This window comes from Meriones unguiculatus, chromosome 7 (assembly GCF_030254825.1).
Source record: "Meriones unguiculatus strain TT.TT164.6M chromosome 7, Bangor_MerUng_6.1, whole genome shotgun sequence".
Lineage (NCBI taxonomy): Eukaryota > Metazoa > Chordata > Mammalia > Rodentia > Muridae > Meriones > Meriones unguiculatus.
This window is the reverse complement of record NC_083355.1, coordinates 24,554,274-24,577,142: the sequence shown is the minus strand read 5'-3', so window position 1 is coordinate 24,577,142 and position 22,869 is coordinate 24,554,274. Positions and strand designations below refer to the sequence as shown.

The 22,869-nt window shown below is 47.4% G+C and overlaps 1 protein-coding gene across 2 annotated transcripts in view; it reads left to right on the top strand.

Moving 5' to 3' along the window:
• Positions 1-22,869, top strand: part of Skap1 (src kinase associated phosphoprotein 1) — a 282,046-nt gene that overhangs the window by 42,548 nt on the left and 216,629 nt on the right. For both annotated transcript variants that reach the window (XM_060386869.1, XM_021642009.2), the window contains exon 3: positions 13,058-13,083. In XM_060386869.1, coding sequence (XP_060242852.1) covers positions 13,058-13,083 — 26 coding nt within the window. The remainder of the gene's footprint in view (positions 1-13,057; positions 13,084-22,869) is intronic.

Genomic DNA, 22,869 nt, shown 5'->3' with positions numbered 1-22,869 from the left:
TGCCAGGATCACAGACCTGCCCTACTGCTTTTCGCTTTATGTGGGTTCTGGAGACCCCAAACTCTGATCGCCATGTTTGCATCTCAGGCATTCTGCTCCCTGAATGGTCTCCCCAGTCCTCAGCTGAAGGAAGGGAGGTTTTACTGCAAGCAGAGGCCGTTGGCCAGGCGGTGGAAGGGCCTGTCATTGTGACTGGGGCCTGCTGGAGGCTGACAGTATTCCAGCCTCCTGGGGTCAGGAACTGAGCGTGTGCTTACGTACTGTTTTCACAGTGTCCTGGCCCCCATCTCTCCACATTTCTGATAGCAGAGAATCCCTCAAAGGTAGGGCAGATCTGGAAGGCCCGAGATCGACTGTGGTTGAACCACCAGGGGCCTCTGGCCTGCACTGTTAGAGCCGCAGACCTGGTTGGGCTCATCAGTCCATGCTGTTGTGATCACAGTCCCATGGTGATCAAAGCCTGCCCCATGCTCGATGATTTAGGGAACGGAGACGCGATGCAGCTCCTATGGCGACAGGTCTGCACCGAGAAATCAATGGGAAAGAATGATGAGTTAGTGTGGAACCATGTAAGGAAGGAAAAAAGGGAGGAGCGGGAGAGGGTGAAGACAAATCAGTAAGTGGGCTGAGGGCGAAGGGAGGAAAGCTACGAGAAATCGCTTAAAAATGACTTCTGAATTCCTGTATGTTCGTCTCTGTTCTTAACCAAAAGAGCGTGTGTACAGAAGAATAGGAGTTTTAACGAAAATTTCAGCAATCCTTTGGTGTGACTGATAAAAGCCTTCGTTCTACAGTCTGCTTTCGTCTGTTTATTCAGATTTTTTTTTTGTGTGTGTGAAATGTGAGGGAGGGAAACAATATTATGTCTTTAATTAGAAGTCTGTTGTTATTTTTCAATTAATCTGTGTCAGTAGCTTTAGCGTTTGTATTAAATCATTTTCTTCATGAAGGTTTTTAATGAGGAAACAAATTGATTGTATTTATATATTGGACACTTGCTACTTCGGTGCGTCTTCGGTCATGTCTTTTGAAGCATGCTTTTGCTGGTCATCTTGTGGTTAGCCTTTGAAGCCAGACTTTGGCAGGAAGGAAGGAACGAACGAAGGAACGAAGGAACAAAGGAAGGAAGAAAGTAACAACAACAATAGCAAAAAAAAAAAAAACCCACCCCTCTTTATTTGGATTGAGGAATTTGTTTGTTATTTTGCTTGTTTGTTTGTGTTTGTTTGTTCATGAGACAGGGTCTTAGAATAGAGCCCAGGCTGGTATTGAACTTGTAACCCTCTGACCATAGCCTCTTGAGTGCTGGGATTGCAAGTGTGTGTCATTATACCTAGCCACCTGATGAAGATTTTTGATTTAGCAAAACACTCTTGATTTTAGTTTCCTCCTGCTGCCCCCTTTTCTTCCCCTCTTGCCTTCGTGTGAGTATCGTGAGAGGGGAAATGAAGGCACCCCACATTTGTCTCATTTGGGATAAATCTATGCTCTAGCCTGGTCTATAGCATGCCTTGGGGCACACTGCCTCTCTGGCACTGTCCCCTCTCCCTGAGATGTAGCGCACGGCTGCTTGGTGCTCAGAGAGCTCTTGCTGTTTCCGACTTAGCAGGCATTTCTCGAACACCAGCTCTCTACCGCTTCCTCTTCCAGCCCAAGGACACGGGCCGTGAGAGGGTAAGGCAGGGGGCGGAGTGCACAGGTACGCCATGGGGTGCAGCTACCACGAGAGACTGAGCTGACTGTTTGCAGTGCTGGCACCTCAAAGTGCCAGCGAGTGTTTGCAGACACGCGATAGCAGAAATGGGAGCGGGAGACTTTGTTCCCTGAGAGCTGGGATGCGGCATTGAAGGATCTGAAGCCTTTTAGGTCATTAGAATAATGATGTGCTAATGACATGAACAGCTGATGTTGATTAGGGGCCTGCCAGGTGCCAGGTCTGATGTTCAGTTCCTCAGGAGGACTGTCTCTGTTAATTCTCAAGAATTATAAGAAACAGGAATGATTTTTTTTTTTTTTTTTTTTTTTAAATTTCCTAAAGATGAGGAGAGGAGGTCTGTATCTCAGGTCTCACAATTAAAAGACAGAGCTAGGACTCCGGACCAGGCCTTCTGCGAAGCCTTGGCTCTTCACAGTTGCTACATCACCCTTTCCATCAGCACTGAAGATACAAGGGTCAGAAGGAGCAAGATGACGGCAGATGGATCACTTAACATCCGGCTATCCTGGATGTCTTGGTGCAGTCTGAGGGCTTGAAAGGATGGGTCCAGTGTCTGTAGATACGGGTTAAAAGGACAATAAGGAAGTAGGCTTGGGGGCTTATGGGGTGTATAAACCAACGGAGAAAGGCAGAAGCGATTCTTGAGTTCTAGCTGAGTGGATGGTGGTGTCAAACATTGGCACAGGGGACACAACAGCAGGAGAGATTTGGGGACTTTTGAAACAAAGGGAAGTTATTCTTGACGGAGAATAGACTTGCAGTCTCTCCTGCTTCAGAAGGTTTTAACTAACTAACATCAAGCTATTTAGCAAGGATGGGCCCTATTGTCAGGTCTCCCACGGTTGGTGTCTTCTCCAGGCAGCCTGAGCTCCGTGGCTTGCTTCTCTAGTCTTCTTATCTACTCTCACCTCTTTACCTCACAGGCCTAGAAAAGTCCTAACCTTGATAGATTCTGCTCTCCACCTTCTCTGCTCCCATGCTTGGGCAGCTAATTGGGGCCAGAGAAAAATGATGTGATCAAATTGCCACCACAGTAAATCCTGGACTCCAACCACAGAGGAGCACTTAATGACGCTGGCAATTAGTTCACGGGCTCCGGGTCAGCAATCGCTTCCGTTTTCCTCAGTACCAACCCCTAGTCCTTTCAGGCTTTACCTCCCAACAAGAGGAAAACAGGCTTTTGGGTTGGAGCTCAGTAAGTATCTTGCCCGGCCCCTTCCACAAACATACCTGCTGAGCCGGCCTCTGCCTTCTGCTCCTACTAACTGGCCTGGTTTCTCTCTACTGCCTGGGCCTGGCCTCTCTATGACCCCCTTGCCCTATCCTGTCCGGCTGCTGCTTTTGTCTGATCCCAGACCCTCCCTCAGTGTTCTTTATCTGCAGAAGGACAGGTTCCGGCATTATCCAGGCCCGGGCTCTTTTGGGTCCCGGTTTTTATCGTTTTGGTGTTCTGGATCAGTCACACAACTTCCACACAATTTGACTGTTTTAGACAAACTGGTCTCTCTCTCTCTCTCTCTCTCTCTCTCTCTCTCTTTGTGTGTGTGTGTGTGTGTGAGAGAGAGAGAGAGAAACACCCTTAATCCCTCACAGAATTTCTGGAAAATGGCAGGCGTTTATTAAGCTCGTGGTTATGGAGAGAATGGACTCAGCGTTTGTAGCCTCAGAGGGAGTGGAGTAAAATACACTGTGGATTGCCTGGATGACTCCTGAAAAATTGAAGTTAGATTTTGTGTGTGTGTGTGTGTGTGTGTGTGTGTGTGTGTATGTGTGTGTGTAACTGTTGCCACCAAGTGAATAATACGGCCGAATTCATAGCAAGGAAAACGCCAAAAATATGCTAGTAAGAAGCATTTGCCCGACGGGTGCAAATTGTGGTGCACGCCTGTAATCCCAGCACTCTGGGAGGCAGAGGCAGGTGGATCTCTGTGAGTTCAAGGCCAGCCTGGTCTATAGCGTGAGTCCCAGGACAGCCAAGTCTGCACAAGGAAACCCTGTCTCGAAAATCCCAAAAAAAGAGAGAGATATTTGCCCACGAAGATTTGAAGTGACTTTTATAGAAACCGTTTCATTTTCAAACAAACAGCCCATTTTTTAAACCTGCCCCTAATTTTGCCCAAGATAAAGCTAAGGTGGCTACACAGTATGAACTTAACAAATTCCCATGGTTGTGGTGGTGGTGGTGGTGGTGGTGGAATGGGGTGGGGGTGGGAGGCTGGAGATGGCTTAGTGGTTAAGCCCATGCACTGCTCTTCCAGAGGTCCAAAGGTCGGTTCCCAGCACCCACATCAGGTGGTTCACCACCACCTCCAGCCCCAGCTCCAGGGGACCCCACAGCCTCTGGCCTCGTGACATTAAAAAACATTCCATCCTTCAGGGAAGCCCCTTAAGCAGGGAAATAAATAAGTGCGTCCCTGCGGTGCAGTGCTGCAGTTAAACAGCTCCCGTATCTGTCACTTTTCCCATTTGTAGAGTTAGGGCTAAGGTAAATGGTTTTAAAGGTCCCGGCAGTTGTAAAGCCCAGTGCCTGTTGGGGCCTCCATCACGGGATCCCACTGTTGTCAGTTGTTCACAGCAAGGCGTCCTGGTGGTTGATGGGAATTAATCTGGTGCCAGCAATAAGATCAAGTTTCCAACCATCAACGATGACAAAACTCACAGAGACCAAGTTTAAAATGAGAGGATCAGTTGGAGCGCTACACGGGTGAGCATCTTTTGTCATCTCCCGTACCCAGGCTCGGAACCAGGAAGCATCTCGGACTTTTCACCCGTGACATCTGCCCGCGGCCTCTCTCCAGGTCTTTAATCAATCTCTTGCCTTTTTACTTCTTCAAGCAGCTTCTCAACCGCCTCCTTTGCCTGCCTCCCAAGCACAGTGCACATCTCTGCCAGAGGTGTCCTTAGGGGACAGCGTCTCGCCCGAAAGACAAGCAAACAACAAACAGCTTTCAATGACTGTTCTATCTTCAGGGGGAAAGACAAAAACAAATTCTGACATGACACTGTGGTCTTTAATTTTGCCACAGTGCATCCAGTTAGCATTTTTTTTTTTCCTTTTATTACTTCATTGTCTCTTACAGGCAGGGAGGATGGCGAGTGTGAGGGCAGAGTGAGATTTTCAAGTGAGGAACTAGCCCCATGCTAGGGAAAATGCTGGGGAGTGGGTTTTCCTATTTCACATCAAAAAGCAGAGTCTAAGGCTCATCACGGAGAGCTTCCAGTTTCTTACTACTCATATCCAGAATGGGTCACTATCATCACGTGTGTGTATGTGTGTGTGATCTGAGGGGAAGTGTGTGCTATGTATGACACACATGTACAGGTCACAGGACAACTTTGCGGAATCATTTTTCTCATGGGTCCCAGGGACAAACCACAGGTTGTCTGTCAGGCTTACCCAGCAAGTGCCTTTACCCACTTAGCCATCTTGCCAGTTCCAGAGTAGGCTTTCGAGTGACTGCACGTAGTGAAAGGTTATAGGTGACTCTCTTGGGAAACAGGGCGTTATGTACTCTCGTTTTTATTACCTAGGAACAGCTTTAAAAGTTGGGAGGGTCATGGGGAACTATATTGTCAGTATCCGATAATGCCACTTGTTTGTTTGATGGGAGCTTAATTGTGACCACGGTCATCTGTAAATAGGAGAGCGCCGTGTTGTCATCTGGGTTGAGTTCCTAAGACCTACACATGTAGACTCAGAACCACAGGAATATGGCACTTCCCAAAAGGACCCAGCACCTTCTTACGACAGGTCTTTCTGTTGCTTGAGTTAGATGCATATTGTCTTACTGTTAACACATTATTTGTTAATCAGTGATCGGAACTGTCATCTGTCAAAAGTTTTATCTTTTGGACGAGATTCCGGGTTCCTCCCAGGCAGTCACAGGGTATGGCACTTTCAGTGGCACTGGAGGAAGTAGGGCCAGATGACACATCCTGTCGCCATCACAGGCCTCCCTCCCTTCGGCCGTTTGTCTAGGGCTGGTGTCTGGACCCCTGGGGTCCGAGCCTCGGATGCTTCCACCAGGGGCTTCCACCAGATGGTGCCATTTTCCCATTCCTGCTCTGGGGCGTCAATGACCACACTATCCTCTGCCATTTGCTCCTTCTTCCTACAACGGTTCTGGGACACTGGCAGTAGACAGAGAACTCAAAGCTCAAGAAACATCTGGGATGTCCAGACATAAGCACTGTTGGGCAAAGCCATTCTCTTGGGTGTGAGGTCAGCCTTTACCACGTGGCTTATGGTTCAAGGTCAATTACAAGGGGCTTTGTTAGCCTTATCAACTTGCCATTGAAGCACAGCTCAACCAGGTGTCCACTGGGATCCTCAGAGTCCATTCCTAATATCAGAACACGTCAGTCAGTATTTGTCTCGGGGTCTGTGTGGATATGGGTGTCATGCAAAAGAGATGCTCAAGTGGAGCGCGGGAGCAGTTCCGGACAGCCTATGCATTCAGAAAGGACTGCCACCTTCTTACCAAGAACGAAATTCAAATGTGAGCATCCCTAAGCCTGTAGGAAAGATTTGAGTAAGCAGATGGTTTATCAAGGCTGGGAAGGCATGATAGGCCTTATATTAAGTCACAGGTAAAATAACATTTTTAATGCTTCAGTTTCATAAAAACCAATCATCGAGGTGTTCTGAATTTGTAGCACCCCAGATGTTGACCTTTCTGGATTGCTAGTTTTATAATGCCAGGATAGTCCTTTTTGTGTCTAACCCAATGTGTCTCATCATTTAAAAAAAAATTTATTAGGTTTCAGTATATATGCGCACTTGCACTGTGCCTGTGTGTGTGTGTGTGTGTGTGTGTGTGTGTGTGTGTGTGTGTAGGCAGGGGCGTGCCATGGTGGATGTGTGAAGGTTAGCAGACAACTTTCTGGAGTTGGTGCTTGCCTTCTGCCTTGTTTTTTGAGACAGGACCTCTTACTGTTTCTCAGACTGGACTGCATATCCAAGTCTAGCTGGCTCAGGGACTTGCAATTCTCCTGTCTCCATCTCCCCTCCCACTGTGGGCACGCCAGATTACAGATATGCACGCCAGATTACAGATATGCACTTCTTCATCTGGTGGGGTCCAGGCTTGCACAGATGCCGGACTATCTCCTTTGCCTTCTTACCATTTTGGTGGCTGCAGAGAGATGAGGGAGTTTCTGACACAGCTGAAGCCTATGGGGTTTTCTCCAAGGGACAAAGAGCCTACTGCTTTTCGCCAGCTTTAGGGAGCTTCTGAGTCCCCTCAAGACCAACTGTGGACTCTGAACACCTGTGATCTAATCATCTGGCAACACGAACCTGCTGCCCGACAAAGCGGTGGTAACTTCCCTTCAGCTCTGAATTTGCTTTCGCATGGTAGCCTCTAAGGAAGCAGCAGATGAGGAATTTGCGAACTTGGGCTCTAGAACACTCGAAGCTGGGTACAGATCTTGGTTCTGTCACTGAAAGGCTGAGATGTTTCAGTCAAGTGTTTGGCTTCCTGAGTCTTGGTTTCATCTGCAACATGGAGATAGTAGAGGTGGGGTCAGGGTGGGCGGTAGGTCAGTGGGCGCTAGAGCTTGCTCTACAAGCTGGCTGGCCTGGGCTCTGCTGCTTGGAACCAGTCAAAAGCTGGACGCCAGACATGGGTAATCCCAGCATTCCTCCAAGGAGATGGGGTGCAGAGACAGGAACTGCCCAGAAGCTTGAGGCCCACCAAGAACAGAGTCTGCAGCAGAGAGAGAAAAACAAGAGACCCACTTTAAAGCCAAGGTGAAAGGTAAGTAAGAGCTGGCTCCCTCAACTTCCTCTGGCCTCCATATGCCTGCACTTACACATACCATTGAGGAGGGGGATGGAGGAGGGAGAGAGAGTTTTAAAACGAGGAGTTAATAATATACCGACTTCCCAAGGTTACTATAAAGATTAAATAAAATATGTGAAATGTATTTATAGCATAATGCTTAGCACACACTAAGTACCGGGTTTGTACATGATGTTATTATAATTAGAAAATGGAATTATTTTTCCTTCTGAGGTAGTTCCAACAATATTAGGATACTTAGAGTTATTTGTCTACCTCCTGCATCAGGATCTGTCTAATTACCTGGTCAAGAGATGAAAGCTCTCAGTAGTTTTTCTCCATAATCACATTTATTGCTTGGCTTTGTGGTCAAGAATCTGACCACTTCTCCCTGACCTAAACTAATGGCTTAGAGTCAATTGCTCCACTTTCAGCAGACATCTAGTAATGCATCCTGCGAATTAAGGTGGCGATTTCAAAGAACATGTTTGCAGTCTCTTATTAAAATGTTTGTTTAGAAGCCAATTTCTATGCTGGGCATGCTGGTGCATGTCTGTAATCCCACACATAGTCAAGGTTAGCCTGGGGTACATAGTGAACTGTAGGTCAGCCTGGGCTGTAGAGTGACACACACACACGCACGCACGCACGCACGCACGCACGCACTCACGCACGCACTCACGCACAGGGCCAGTTGCTAGGCTTGGAAACTGTCTGCCTCATTAATACCTCGGACTAGTTATTTTAGCTTTTCCTTTCCTTGCTTTCATTTATGAAATGTTCTTAATAACAGAAGAAGAAAGTTGAAAAGGTAGGCAGAAGTGTTTGGAAAGGCTGTAGCTCTACAGTGAACAGGCCTCGGCATTGTTTTCTTCATTGCCACTCCTACCAGTGTGGTTACCGCTGGCGCTCTGGTTTCCCTCAACACCACAAGTCCTATTTATTTGCTGTACCTGTCCTCAGAATGAAGCTCATTTGCTAATATCTTTACTTTAAAAATCCTGGGTAGCAAACTTTACCATGCACGTATTTTAAATTTGTTTCCTTTCCATGCACACGAGTGATTTGATTGCATAGAGATCTGCGTGCCATTTGCGTGCCTGATGCCAGCAGCAGCCAAAGGATATCTCCTGGGACTGGAGTTACAGGGGGTGGTTGTGAGACACCTTGTGGGTGCTGGGGAATCGAACCTGTGTCTTGTGGAAGATCAGCCAGCGCTCATAACCGCTGAGCTATCTCTCCAGCCCCATACCATGCGTGTAATTTAATTTTTGCATGCAAATGGAAAAGCCTGTTCTGCAGGCCGGCTAAATGTGGAGACAGGCTTGTTTGTACTGAATGAAAATACACCATCACTAGGACACACGGCATCTTCTTTCTGCTCACGCCGTACATGTCTCCTTTTCACTCCCAAATTCCATTTGCATGGACCTGGTGAGGCTGAGCGTGGACGTTGCTGAGGAGTTGATAGCTTCCCTTTCCTATAGAAGCCGAAGGTTCAGAGGGAAGATTAAAGAAGTGTTTGTTATCTCTCTGCACAGGCCTGATAGGAAATTCTCAGAGGCTTTTGGGGTAGACATAGCTCCGTGTGTGTGTGTGTGTGTGTGTGTGTGTGTGTATGCTTTTTCTCCTGTCCCCTTCTTTTGCAGTCTTTGTATCTTGGTTTAAATGTTTAGCTCCAGATCGGTTGTACTCTTCTGGTTCAAAGAGAATTGTTTCCAGAGCAAAGTATAGGAATGGGAAGATGTTGCCCAGATTTAACTAAATGCTTCCCCAAGAGCACAGAACTTTCCAGACTGTGATGAAGATCGAGCACAGGATGCATGTGAGGAGACAAGATGGAGGCCTTAAATGTGCCCAGCAGACAATAAGCTGGGGCCCTTTCTTGAGGGTTGACGTTGCTCATATTTTATAGTTTCCTTTTAGAAGTGCCCTCAGTTGGTAGAGTGCCCAGCTAGCATGAACAAAAGGCCCTGGGTTTGATTCCCCAGTGCAGCAAAAAACCAGGCATAGCAATACACATCACTCGGGAAATACAGGCAGGGGGATCAGTAGTTCAAGGTCATCTTTGGCTATGTAGGGAATTTGAAGCTAGCCTGGGCTATGTGAGACTAATTTAAAAAAAAAAAAAAAAAAAAAGCAAAATGCCCTCAGTGGGAAATAAGTGTGTTTTTTGCTGTGTTTGCTCCTGTTTTTAAAGGAAACTTCCTTTAGATGGGTTAATATTTAGAGAAGGAAGACAGGATAGCCAAGGAAGGAAGCAATGTTCCTTCACACCAAGTTCAACGTGTGAGTTTCACTAGATTTTTAAAACTCGACATGATTACGTACATTTAAGACACACAGGCTAATTATTTGATATGCACATTTACACTGCAAGATGGTTCCCACCCAAGCTGATTACCCATCACCTCCCACCCGAGGTGGCTTTTATTGTGAGAATCCATCAGGCCGACTCCCGTCACAACTTTCAGGTAGTTAATAATAGAGTTTTGTTAACTGGAGTCGCACGTTGCTCGTTAATCAGATCCTTGTAACTTAGTCATCTTTTTTGATACTCTCGGTTGGATTTTTGAATTCTAGGTTTATTGGCCCATGGGCATGGCTGTTTTGCCTGCCTGCATGTCTGTGCGTCATAAGCACGTCTGGTAGCTGCAGGGGTCAGAGGAGGGCATTGGAAACCCTGGAATGAAAAATCATTGACCATTGTGAGCTGCCATGTGGGTGCTGGGAATCGAACCGGGGTCCTCTGGAAGAGCACCCAGTGCTGTTCATTGCCGAGCCATCTCTCCAGCTCCCAGGGTCCTTCTGTGTAGCGGAGCTGGCCTCAAGCTCAGGCTCCTCCTTCCTTGCCCAGAGCTGGTCTTATAGGTATCTGTAAGAAATACCTTGCCAACTTATTTACTTATTTAACAGTTTGCTTGGTCAGCCTTTTCAAACACTGTTACTTCCTGGCTCGGTTTCCCCTCCCCCCTCTGAGCCAACAAATAAAAGTTATATTCATTAGCAAAGTTCCTGCTATTGTTGTCGTTAACATTTTGGAAAGAGGTGCGTGTGTGCTTGTGTGTGTGTGTGTGTGTGTGTGGTGTGTTTACACCCTCATTTATTTTTATTTTATGTTTCTTTCATGTGTATGGGTGTTTTGCCTGCATGTCTGCCTGTCTGCCTGTCCATATGCCATATGTATGGCTGATACCCACAGAGGTCAGACTGACACCATTCCAAGTTGGAACTGAAGTCATAGATGATCGTGAGGCACCGTGTGGGTGCGGGGAATCAAATCGGAGTCCTCTGGAAGGGCAGCCAGTGCTGTTAACCGCCGAGCCATCTCTCCAGCCCCCTCACTTCTTTGCACGCTGGATTAGAAGATGAGGGATGATAAGAACAGGGTGCGAGAGCGTCACTTCCAGAGCAGAGGGAAGGCGGCAGGGCTTGGGGAGCTGTTCCCCTGTCGGATGACTTTCTCCGTCGTAGCTTTCATGTGAGTGTGAGACGCCCTCCACACCCACACTCGCACTGTGGGGAGGTCTGGCTGGTAGAAGGAGGGCACTAGGGGACGGTCCTTGGGAGATGCGAGCCCCGGCCATTTCCTGAAGAGCTCTCTGCTTTCCAGCTGCGGCCTTTGAGCCCGCCCGCCACCAGCCACCTTCCGCCGCCGTTTGCTGATTGGTTCTGTGCCCTCCCTCACCAGGATGGTCTGTTTCCCCTCAAACCATAAGCCAAAAGAAACATTTCCGTCCTTACTGCTTCTTGGTACGTTTAATCACGGGGCTGGGAAAGCGCGCTTCCCAGCTGTGTTTCCCAGGAAGGAGTTTCCTGCAGTCATCAGCTGCAGCATGCTAGGTGGAGACTAACCCACCTTAGAGTTACATACAACTAAACGGAATGTCTGCCCTTCCTGGCGTACCTGTACCCTTACACTAAACGGATACCCCCTCTTCCCGGATGTTGAAGCCTTCTGCCTCCCACTTCTTGCTTCCCACCTCTCCTCTTCCCCTTGCTACCACCCGGCCTTCCTCTGCCCCACGTCTCTAGCCTGTTATTCTCTATCTCCTTTCACCTATGACCAGATCAGACTGGGTCTGGGAAAAGCAGACGCCAGCTCTCTGCTCTGACTCTGTCTTCTCTAATAACTTCCTTCAAACCGCCTTTGCGTTCAGGCCGCCTCCCCACAGCTGATCTCGCACAGCTCCGTTTCCTACAGCTTTCGGGAGTGGCAGAGAAATAGTCTAGCTGCGAGGCTGGTATGACTAATGTAGCCAAACCTAATTCTAGTCATGACGACACTGGACGACATCGCTGTGGCCCGAGTACGGCCTTTCCCTGAACCCTCTGTGGGTGCGGACCCTGTTGGTTTGATTAAGAATTTGCTTCAAAGTGTACACTCTTCATCCTAGAAAGCCTCAGATGCAGATTCCCAAGAGGCCGAGATGAGAAGAGAGAAACCTCCATCCTACTTAGTGGTGTGGAAGTCTTTAGGTCTGCTCAGAGAATGAAGGTGTCGCCCCCACGAGGCTGATGGAGTTCCTGGGGAAGGGGAGACGAGGGCTTGAGGAGAGCAAGCGTTTGAATATTGCGCTCTTGAGCTTGGGAGAAAATGGGACAGGAGATGGGGAGGTTGAAGAGGGAGGGAAGGATGTGAAAATGGAGACAGGGGAGGGAGGGGACCGAAGCAGTGAGGGGAGGCTGTGCTTCATTTCGTGAGAGCGCACAGGCTGATGGGAAGAGCCAGGCCGAGAGGAAGGGTGGCCGTACCCTGGAGGAAAATCAATACAGAGTAATGTAAGTTTCCTGTGAAGGCACTAAATGGGCTTTTGTGGGTAACCATCCTAAGTGACATCGTTTCTGTGTTGGGGGGGTGTAAGTCAGGTTCCATTGAAGTGATTTACAAGTGAGCCTTTCCATCACGGCTGCCTGGCACTTAAGACCCCAAGGCTTTATTGGTTTGTTTGGCCAGTCATTTCACAAGGTGGGAGGAGAGGAGAAGGTGCCGTGGATTGCGTGGGCCCACTTCATTTCGGGGCTCCCCCACTACCAATGTGAGACAACCCCGATTTCACCGTCTGGGTCTCACCCACATACTTAGGAGGCGGGCACAGCTGAAGGCGTGTTCCCGGTCCTGGGGTCTGCCGATGGGTGCTGTCCAGGCCGGTGGTGCTAGCGGTGCCTTAATGTGCAGGAAAGCCAGGTGTCTCCAGAAAGAGCCACCCTGCCCAGACCATGAGCCACCGCGAGCTTCTTTCCTACGTCATCCCCAGTTTTCAAAACTTTATCTTAATCTTACGTGTCTTGCCCGCGTGTATGTCTGTGCGAGGGTGTCAGGTCCCCTGGAACTGGAGTCACAGACAGGTGTGAGCCACCGTGTGAGTGCTGGGCATCGAACCCGGGTCCTCTGCAGGAGCAGCCAGCAACTTGATTTTCTTTAACAAAGCCAAGCTCTGGCCGATGACTGTGACTGTTGAGCAAGCTCCTTTTGGCTTTCTTCTGTGGACGTGGTGCCTTAACCAAACTTGAGATATCCAAGCCTGACTGACTGCCACTCTTCCTTGTATTTTAGGTACTGCTGGGATTTTCAGCCCCAAGGTGAGTGCGCCTCGGCCGTAAGTAGCTTTCTGTTAAGAATGGGTCCGTGCTCTGGCTGTCTCTTCTAAGTCTTTCCGCACAGTACCGCTATCCATCCCTGAGCAAAGTCAGTGGAGTGCTTAATTAACCTTCACCCCACTGGGCCCCCTTGCCCTGCCCTGAGGCGCCATGCCTTGCTTGGCTGCTGGATTCTTTGACGGAAGCGGAGCGGCAACACGCCTTTCTTCTTTGAGTTTTGTTAGATGCCGACAGGATCCTGCAACATCCAAACAGAACGGCGGCCAAGTCCATAATAAAACCCCTGGGCGGGTTCCAACTCGGCTAATCCTTCATTTGCCCCAGAAATAAATTTGAGTGTGTTCTAGCCTCCGTCACGGTGTCCTTCCACGCAGACCGTCTGGCAGCAGAGAAATGTCAGACTCGGAGCCATGTCGGAATTCCCCAGAACGGTCGCTCTCGCATTTTAATATGAGCCTCGCCTCAGCCTCGGCGCTTCTAATTGCTTCCCTGCCATTGTTTCCCTGCCTTTTCCTGATGAACCCAGCATCTGGCATGATTCTGAAAAGCGCGCCAGACAGCTGTGCGCAAAATTAAAAAATAAAGGATGGGATTAGAACACATTTTGTAAAGGGTTCCGAGACGGAGCGTTTTCTGAAACTTCACATACTCGGAGCCGGGTGTGTGGCGCCCTGGTTGAGCATGGGGGCTGTGGCAGCATCCCGAGCGAGTGTTCCTTATCTCGACCCGGGAGACACAGGGCCTTTCACTCTGTCAGAGAACTGCAGCGTTGCCCCACACTTACGGAGCGCGTCACGACTTGCTTGGCACCATGACCTTTGAAACACCAGACCATTTCCAGGACCGCGTACGGTTCTACCAGATCTGTGTGCCCCATGCCACGGGGTCTCAACGCTTCCAGGAACTTAGTGTTGAGTGAGGGTACTAGGGTTTCTTAAGTGGGGGTGGGGGTGGTGTGGTCTGCCTGCCTGTCTGCAAGCCAGAGACTGAGCTGGGCTGTCTCTGTTGTATTCACTGAGGCAGGGTCTCCCCCTGAGGCTGATGCTCATGCCCCACCCCAGCTTTTACAGGGGTGCTAGAGATCTGGACTCTGGGTCCTCACACTTACGCACTAAGCACTTTGCCACTGATCCGTCCCGTTGGCCCATAGGGTACTAATTTTACTAACATTTTATTTGCCTACTTTATATTTTGTTATAGCATATTTTCAGTCTACGTAAGACTTTCTTTAAAAGCCAGCTTTTTTTATGTTTTGAGTTTCTGAGACAGGGTCTCTTTACACTCCCTGGCTGTCCTGAAACCCACTGTGTAGGCCAGGCTGGCCTCCAACTCACACAGATTTCCCCAGTTTCTGCCTCTCAAGTGCTGGGACTAAAGGTGTAATGCTGCAACACCCAGCAAGAGTCAGGCTCAGTAAATATAAGGATCATGTTTTAATATTAAAAAGATGTCATACGTTTTGAGAAGGCTTTATAAATACATGCATGTTAACGTCAGCCTCCCATGTAATCCTGTGACATGATTACTGTCCTGAGAACCTCGATGGAGCCGTAGAGAGCTGGTTCTGTAGAATGTGAAACAACACTCCCAGAACTCGCCCTGTGGTCCAGGGTTTAACAAGTGCTGACCGAAAACCACAGGGGCAGGGCACGGTGGCAAAAGGTCAGAGAGGAGCGGAACTGTGGGCGCAGAACTCATGTCCTAGGGAGAAGGGAACATTTAGTATCAGAAACATGGTATAGAAATGTGTTGAGAAGAGAAAAATATTTTTGGAGCTCGGCGAGGGAGAGGCTCAGAAACTGAACACGGGTTCAGTTCCAGATTCTTAAGTGGTGATGCCTTGGTCACATCCAACACACGAGGACAATGATGGGGGGATTAAAAAAGCATAGCAAAACCATCATTCATCAGGAAGTAATGAGGAATGTTCAGCCAGAGAGCCCCATAGTCTTGTTTTTGTTACAGTCATGGTGGGAGGGGAGGGGCATCTTCTACTTTTGATGGTCGATTAATTCTTGACCAGATACGTTTCAGAAACTGGTGTGATGGGTGGGAATGGTGACTGGTCTAAGGTAGCACCCGGGAAGGATGAAAAAAAAGAGGCATGCACAAGAAGGTGGCAAAAGTTTTGTTTGTTTGTTTTTGAGATAGGGTCTCGCTGTGTAGACCTTGCTGGCCTCACACTCAAAGATCTGTCTGCTTCTGTCTCCCAAGGCTAAGACCAAATGCCCAGCATGAAAGAAGAATTTAGAAAGACCTAGAAGACTAGGTAATATTGGGATGATACCAGTGAGAAAAGATAGACGCGATGAGCTCAATACATTGTCTAAGAATTTGAGAAATTGTTTTTAAGTAAAGGTCTTATTCTGTAGCCGGGCTAGATTTGGACTAACTGTGTAGCTTGGGGTTTGCTGGAATGTGCTGTTTTTACACCTCGGCATCCCCAGGACCAAGATTACTGATGTGGACCATGTTTGGCCTTTCTTAGCAGCGCGTTTGTAATGACAACGCCAATTCTTCCCATACATTTTCACCCTCACATTGTTGGCCCGCTGTCACCTTCCTCGGTGATTCATCCGTGTGTGACAGAGCTTCTCCTGGGGAGATACTGCGCTCATGCCTACTCACCGCAGACAGGGAGCCCATAACAGACCAAATCACAGAGACCTACCAAAGTCCAGCTTGGAGAGCCATGAGTTTTATTGGGGTCACTTCCAGGAATATAGGTGAATGGTCACTTCCAGGAGCAGAAATGACCCAAAGCCCACCCCAGCAAAGGTGACAACTCACAAAGCTGGAAACCTGGAGCACACTGCACAGCCTGCAGGCAGCTCAACAGGCTGGAAAGTGTCCTTTCCAGGTGTTTCAGTCGGTCTAAACCCCTTCCAGGCAGCTGGGCTGCGCCGAATCTTCTTGGCACCCTGGCTTGTCTAAGAGTCTTGTTTGCAGCTTGGCTTCTTTCCTCTTGGAGGGAGAGGCCTAGTGAATCTGGTCAGTTTCAGGGACTTCCTGAAGCTACTTTGAGTTGCTTTAAGGAGCTTCCCTGCAAAATGAACATTTTCAATCTCAGAGGAAGTTCTATTTTATATATCACCTAAGAAGAAAATACAGTCTTAAGAATTATTACCTTAATGTAGAGGAAGCATAAATGAAACCATTTTTTTTGTGCTTTAAAAAACATCTATTCATCCCTCCCTCTATTCATCCATCCATCTATTTAGTGTGTATGCCATGGTGGAGGTCAGAGGACAACTTGCAGGAAATGATTTTTTCCTTCCACCATGTGGGTTCAATGGGTTGAACTCAGGTCATCAGGCTTGAAAGCAAGCTTCTTACCCACTGAGCCATCTCACCAATAAGAAACAGTCTCTTAATGAGGTTAAATATAACTGAAGAACATGGAAAAGCTTGTTTAGGACTTTAGATTATCTCAGTAATACAAGTCCTGCTTACAGTGAAAACTGTTCTCGTCTCCCTCCTCCTCCCATTTCTCCTCTTCTCCTTCCTCTTCCTCTCCATCTTCCTTTTCTCTTTTCCCACTCCTCCTTCTGTCCCTCCACCTGCTCCTCTTCTTCCTTCTTCTCCGTACCTTCTCCTTCTCCCTCCTTCTTCTCTTACCTCTTCCTGTCCTTCCTCTCCCTTTTCCTGTCCTTCCTCCTCTCCCTCTTCTTGTCCCTCCTCCTGTCCCTCTTCTATTCCTTCTTCTCCTCCTGCCCTTCCATCTGTCCCTCCTATTGTCTTCTCTCTTCTCCCTCCTCCTGTTCCTCCTTGTCGTCTCCTCCTCTCCCTGCCTCTCCCTCCTCCTCCTTTCCCTTCTTTTTGTCATCATTATTATTGTGTGAGTGATGCTGGAGATTGAGTCCAGGGCCTTGCACATGTCACTAAACTACCTAGCCAGCAAAAATAAATGAACAAACAAACAAATAACAACAGCAACAAAGCATTTTTTTAAATTTAAATTTTCATTTAGCTATAAAGGAAAGCTGGGAGGTGTTTGTCATGGAACTGTTTGTGATGCAGCCATCAGAATCTAAAAAGATGATATTGATCGCCTGTCTAAATAACAATCTGCTTTGCCCTTCAAATTTGATGACAAGATCGTTTTAAGTCAAGGCACAACTCGATTTCCTCCATTTTGTTTCACTTTCTCCTTTTATAAGATGAGTTAATTATTGGCAGTTTTAATGCAGTAAATCAAAATTTCATGTAGAATGAAATTTCCTGTACAATGTATACAATTAAAAATGTATTGCCAAAAAATTTTTTTGAACATTAGTAGAATATTCTGTCATTGACTCAAGAGCCTAAAACAAATGCCATAACACTTAAATAAAGAATATGGGTGAGCCAGTGAGACTATTATGAATAATATAACACTGTCATATTTTATGTATTTGCAATTTATTTGTTTTCTTTGTACCTTTGTTTTGTTGTTGTTGTTGTCCAAAGACCAGGGTATACTTGATCTCACTGTGTAGTTGACTCTAACTGTGAGCTCATGATCCTCCTCCCAAATCCTTGGGTTAGAGGCAGATGCCACCGTGTCTGGTTACCAAGGTCGTAATTCTTTACAGTCGTCACTCATTTACATTTTGGTCATTTGTAGAAGTGGGCTGTGAGATCTCTTATCAGCTTGAACATCCTTTGACCAGCCATATCTGTGCTGGGGTTCCTGAGAAGGCTATCTAGTATCTTTTCACATGTAAAGATTCATTTTACTTTTTAATTTGTATGTGCTTGTGTGCATACACACCTCTGTATGAGTGTCCATGGAGGCTGGAGCCAGTGTCAGATACCCTGGAGCTGGCTGACATTATGGGCAGTTGGTTGCGGTGAATGGAACTCAGGTCCTCCTCCCAAAGCAGCATCAAGCACCCTTAACCCCTGAGCCATCTCGTCTGCCCCATCTGCATATTGAGATGAACCTAAGTCTGCTTAGTAAAACTTTAAAGAATCGTATTTTGAAATGCCAAGTCTCTACCCATGTCGAAGTAAACCAATTCCTAAAAATATAGGTTGACAAAAACAAATAGTACAAAGTGCAAGAAGAAAACGCTGTTATAGAGCCACAGTGAAAGAGCCTGCCATCTCGGCTCACACCTACAATCTCGGCATTCCTGAAGATGCTGGAGCAGGCAGGAGAATCGCCTCAAATCCAAGGCCAGCCGGGGTTATGTAGTGTGTCCGTGTCTCAGAAGACCGGAACCAAACCAGTGCCAACACAAATGAAGCCACACTGACTATAGATTTAAAAAGATTTAAGTGACTTGCCAATGAATGTGTGAATTTTACCTTCATTCGGATCAACTTTTAAAAAGTTATATCTGTGAGGAAATTAGGAATCTGAACATGGATTATTATTTTTTAATTGTTTGAAATTGCCCTCAGGGACTAGAGAAATGGCTTACTAGTTGAGAGTACAGGCTGCTCTCCCGAAGGTCTGGGATTCGGTTCTGAGAACCCACATAACAACTCGAAACCATCCATAACTCCAATCCAAGCAAAACTACACCCTCTTCTGGCCTCTGCCTGCATTGGGCCGTACACATATGTACGTATGTATGCGGTGCATAGGCATACAGTCAGGCAAGATACTCTTACACATACAATAAAGTAAAATCTTCAAAAGGTAGTTCACTTTTTAACAAATATTTATTTATTTATTTGTGTGTGTGTGTGTGTGTGTGTGTGTGTGTGTGTGAGTGCACAAGCACACTGGCAATTCAAACTCGTCACCTTTACCCTCTGAGCCGTCTCGCCAGCCCTCCATTGGTTTGGGGTTGCACAGGTTTATGATCGTTGGGCTGGGGACGCAGAGTGCGTGCCTCTGAGGCATAGCTGAGGCTCTGGGTTTGATCCCCAGAACCGCCAACGAGAGTCACAGTGGAGGGTTCATTGAAAGAGTGAGGTCGTGAGGTCCAGAAGATCACTGCATAGGTTCGTGTAGCCAGGTGCAGAGACACACGAGCCACGAGCTGCTCTCTGCATGTTATTTCAAGCTCATGCTTTAAGCGGGAAGAACGTGAGTGGGAAGCAGATTTTGAATGGGAACCCCGGGTCTTCACAAAGGCCCTGGGAGCCTCGGCAAGCCCTTTGCCCTCTGGCATCATCCGTTTCCTCCTCTTTACGCTCCCACTCTTACGGACTTCACTGTCATTCGGGGTTCTAAGTAACACGATAACCCCAGAACAGCGCTTGCCATGTGGTAGCAGGCGGGGATTTAAAGAGAACGAGTCTCAGAATAGGGCCAAGCATGTGGAGCCTTAAATATATATATAATTATATATATATATATATATTTTTTTTTTTTTTAAATTTCCATTAAACTCATCCACTCGAGCTGAGGCCTACCCCGGCAACCCTTTAAGGCACGCCTGTGCGTCTGTGAGGCTGACGTTCACAGGGCACCCGGACACAGCACCTGTAACGAGCATTCCGCTCACGGCCTTGTTGCTCCCAGGATGCCCGGAACACGTTCAGTGAGCACACGGGGGGCGGGGGGGGGGGGCTGCTTCACGTCTCGCCCCCGACCGTCACATACTTGAAGCATGTACTTCTGACAACTACAAGGAGCAGAACACGAAAGCGGCGGGGAAACGCCGGCTTTACACCAAGAAGGGGGGCTGGGGCGGGTAGCGGCGGTGGTGGGGAAGGCGTTTGAAGGCTGAGAGGAGTGCTTTTGAATTAATGGAGTGCACCGTGATCTTCGCTAAGTTCTATTTATGAAAATGCTCTTTGCCTTCCTGCCAGGAGGGCCCTAGCACAGCCCCAAGAAGGATTTGTACAAAGGAACACAGTTCAAATTTATGATGTGTTTGCAAACGTAGGAAAAAGCCTGAATTTACAGTATTTGTAATTTATTGGCGAGCGTCTTTCGACCACTCTCCCTGGAATGCTGGTGTTTTATAAACACAAGCGTTGGCTACAAACGTGGGCTGTCCCGACCTAGGCTGCTTTGTAAAGGGGGACTCTCCTGGCGGTCTTTTTGCACATCTTTTGGTGGCGGTGGGGATTAGTGAGGGAAATGTGCACAGGACTAATGCTCCTGCCTTTGGCTTCGGCCCAGCTTTTTTAGCATCAACAGTCTTGACAGGAGTTTTTACACCTTGACTTCTTTCAAGGTCCCTCCCCTCCCCACCCCTACCTCCCATACTTGCTGCAGTTTTTGCACATTAATCTATAGGGAGCCGCTACACACACCAGCTGGTTTGAAGTTCGTGACTGGCATTGCTACCTTGCCAAATACTCCCCCTTCTTTTGCATCTACCAGTTGGGTAGGTACTACACTAATTGCTGATTGACTCAGCGTCCAAGAGAATCAGATTTTTTTTTTTTTTAAAAAAATGACGGTATACAGTTGTATGCAGACACAGAAACAAACTGCATACCTGGTGCCCACAGAGGCTGGAAGAAGACATTGGATCCCATATGTAAACTAGACCATGATCTGGGTGACGGGAATCAAACCCGGGTCCTCTAGAAGAGCATCGGGTATTCATAACTGCTGAGCCATCTCTCTGGCCCCACCTTAATTTTCCTTTTTGAAGTCGATATTTTCTATGATTTGTTATGTTCCTTCTCAATGTGTGTTCTGGAGTAGATAATACGGAGGCAAACAAATGAACAAACAAACAAACAAAACACAACAAACACCTGGCTCAGTCCTGGAACGATGGCTCAGCGGTTCAGAGCACTTTCTGCCCTTCCAGAGGCCCCAGCTTTGGTTCCCAGGATGCCCGGCAGGAGGCTCACAAACAGGGTGGCTGAAGTGTCTCTAGCAGAAGGAAAGGACCTCTATGTTATGGGCAAGGAGATTTATATGATGCATAAAATGAAGCTTGCAGTTACTGCTGACTCTACTGAGGTCAAGAGCGGAGGCACCAATCTTGTGAACCCTCTTCGCCTGTGTCAGCTGATCTGAATGCAATACACACTTGCCAGCCCGGAAAGGTTGCTGCTCGTAATTCAGCTCTAAAAAGACGTTCTCCAGCCAGATGTGGTGTTACACACACCCGCAGTCCCTAGTGCTTGGGAGACTGAGGCAGGAGATCAAATGTTCGAAGCCAGCCTGGGCTGCATGATGGGATTGTGTCTCAGTGAGTCATCCCATCAATCATGCCTTCCTAAACTTAAAGCGTTCAATTACACATCCATCTGTCTATCTATCTATCCATCTATCTATCTATCATCTATCCATCCATCCATCCATCCATCCATCCATCTATCTGTTATTTATTTAGTGTGTGGGAGTGTGTGTGTGTGCATTTATGGAGCGAGATTAAAGGACAACTTTAATCTCAATTCTGAACTTTAATGTCAGTTTTTTTCTTCCACAGATGGCTTCCAGGGAATCAAAGTCAGATTATCAGGCAAATGCCTTTCCCTGGGCCATTAAAAAAAATGTATTCAATTATTCTTTAGTGTAGAAGATAAGTAGAGTTTATCATGCAGTGTCATTCATGGGGTGAGAATGGGCAACGGCCAGAGAGCGAGAGCGAGAAAGAGAGAGAGAGAGAGAGAGAGAGAGATAGAGAGCATTGTCCAAACCTACCTTTCTACTTAAAGCTTCATATTAGCATCATTACCAATATAGTTCCCTCCGTTTTCATTTCCACTTTGTTTGTTTGTTTGTTTGTTTGTTTTTTCATTTTCACTTTGAAATGAGGATATTATCCCATCATTTCTCCCTTCCCTTTCCTGCCTCCAAACCAGCAGTTCTCAACCTGTGGGTCATGACCCCTTTGGATGAATGACCCTTTCACAGGGGTCACCTGAGACCATTGGAAACGACAGATATTTCACATGGTCATAACAGCAGCAAAATGTCAGTTCACGAAGTTGGGATGGGAGGGGTCACCACAACACGAGGAACTGCATTAAAGGGTCGCAGCGTTAGGAGGGCTGAGAACCACTGTTCCAAACCTTCCCACAGACCCCTCCCTTGCTCTCTGTCAAATTCACGGCCTCTTTTTTTCATCCATTATTGTTACACGCATACATGTACATGTGTAGACATATATGTATTCCTAGCCTTCTCAGACAGTACTTCCACGCATGTTTTCAGGGCTGGCCATTTGGCACAAATAACTAGCTGGCGCACTCTTCTCCCCTGGAGAAGACCATTTCTCCTGCTCTCAACCTTCCTGAGTTGCCTGTGGTTCTTTGTGTGAGGGTTGAGGCCCTATATTATTTTTTAAAGTCTCTCGGATAGATGGGCTCCGGTGGGGCACTTCCCTGTCTAGCTGATTGACAGCCCATTTGGATTAACTCTTGAGGGAGAGGACAATGGAATATCCTTTTCTCTACCAGAAAGCCTCTGGCTGTGTAATAATTGAGTGATGCATCTTAAGATTTATATGCTTTGCTTGTGCTAATGATGCCTCGGTTAAAAGAAAAAAAAAAAAAACAACAAAAAACAAAAATGGAGAAAACGGGGGAGGTGTTCCATAGTTCCATAGGAAACTTCTGCTTCGAGGGACTAAACACCCAAACCGATGACGATGTCAGTGAAAGGCTTGGCTTGTTAAGGGCTGTACATGTATGTTGCTGCATGAACAGGAATCTCAGTTTGACCTTGGTGGGGGGCATGGGAGGTGGGACCTTGTCCCTTTCCCACAACAGCCTTGGTGGTTCCTGGAGGTCTGCCTTACTCACAAAGGTAACTCACCTCTCTGCGGCGTGTCAAAAACTGCTCCACACTTTCCTCCCCACAATCCATTCCTTACTATGCGCTGTTTTATCTTTACCCCTTGTGCTCTCAGGAAACAT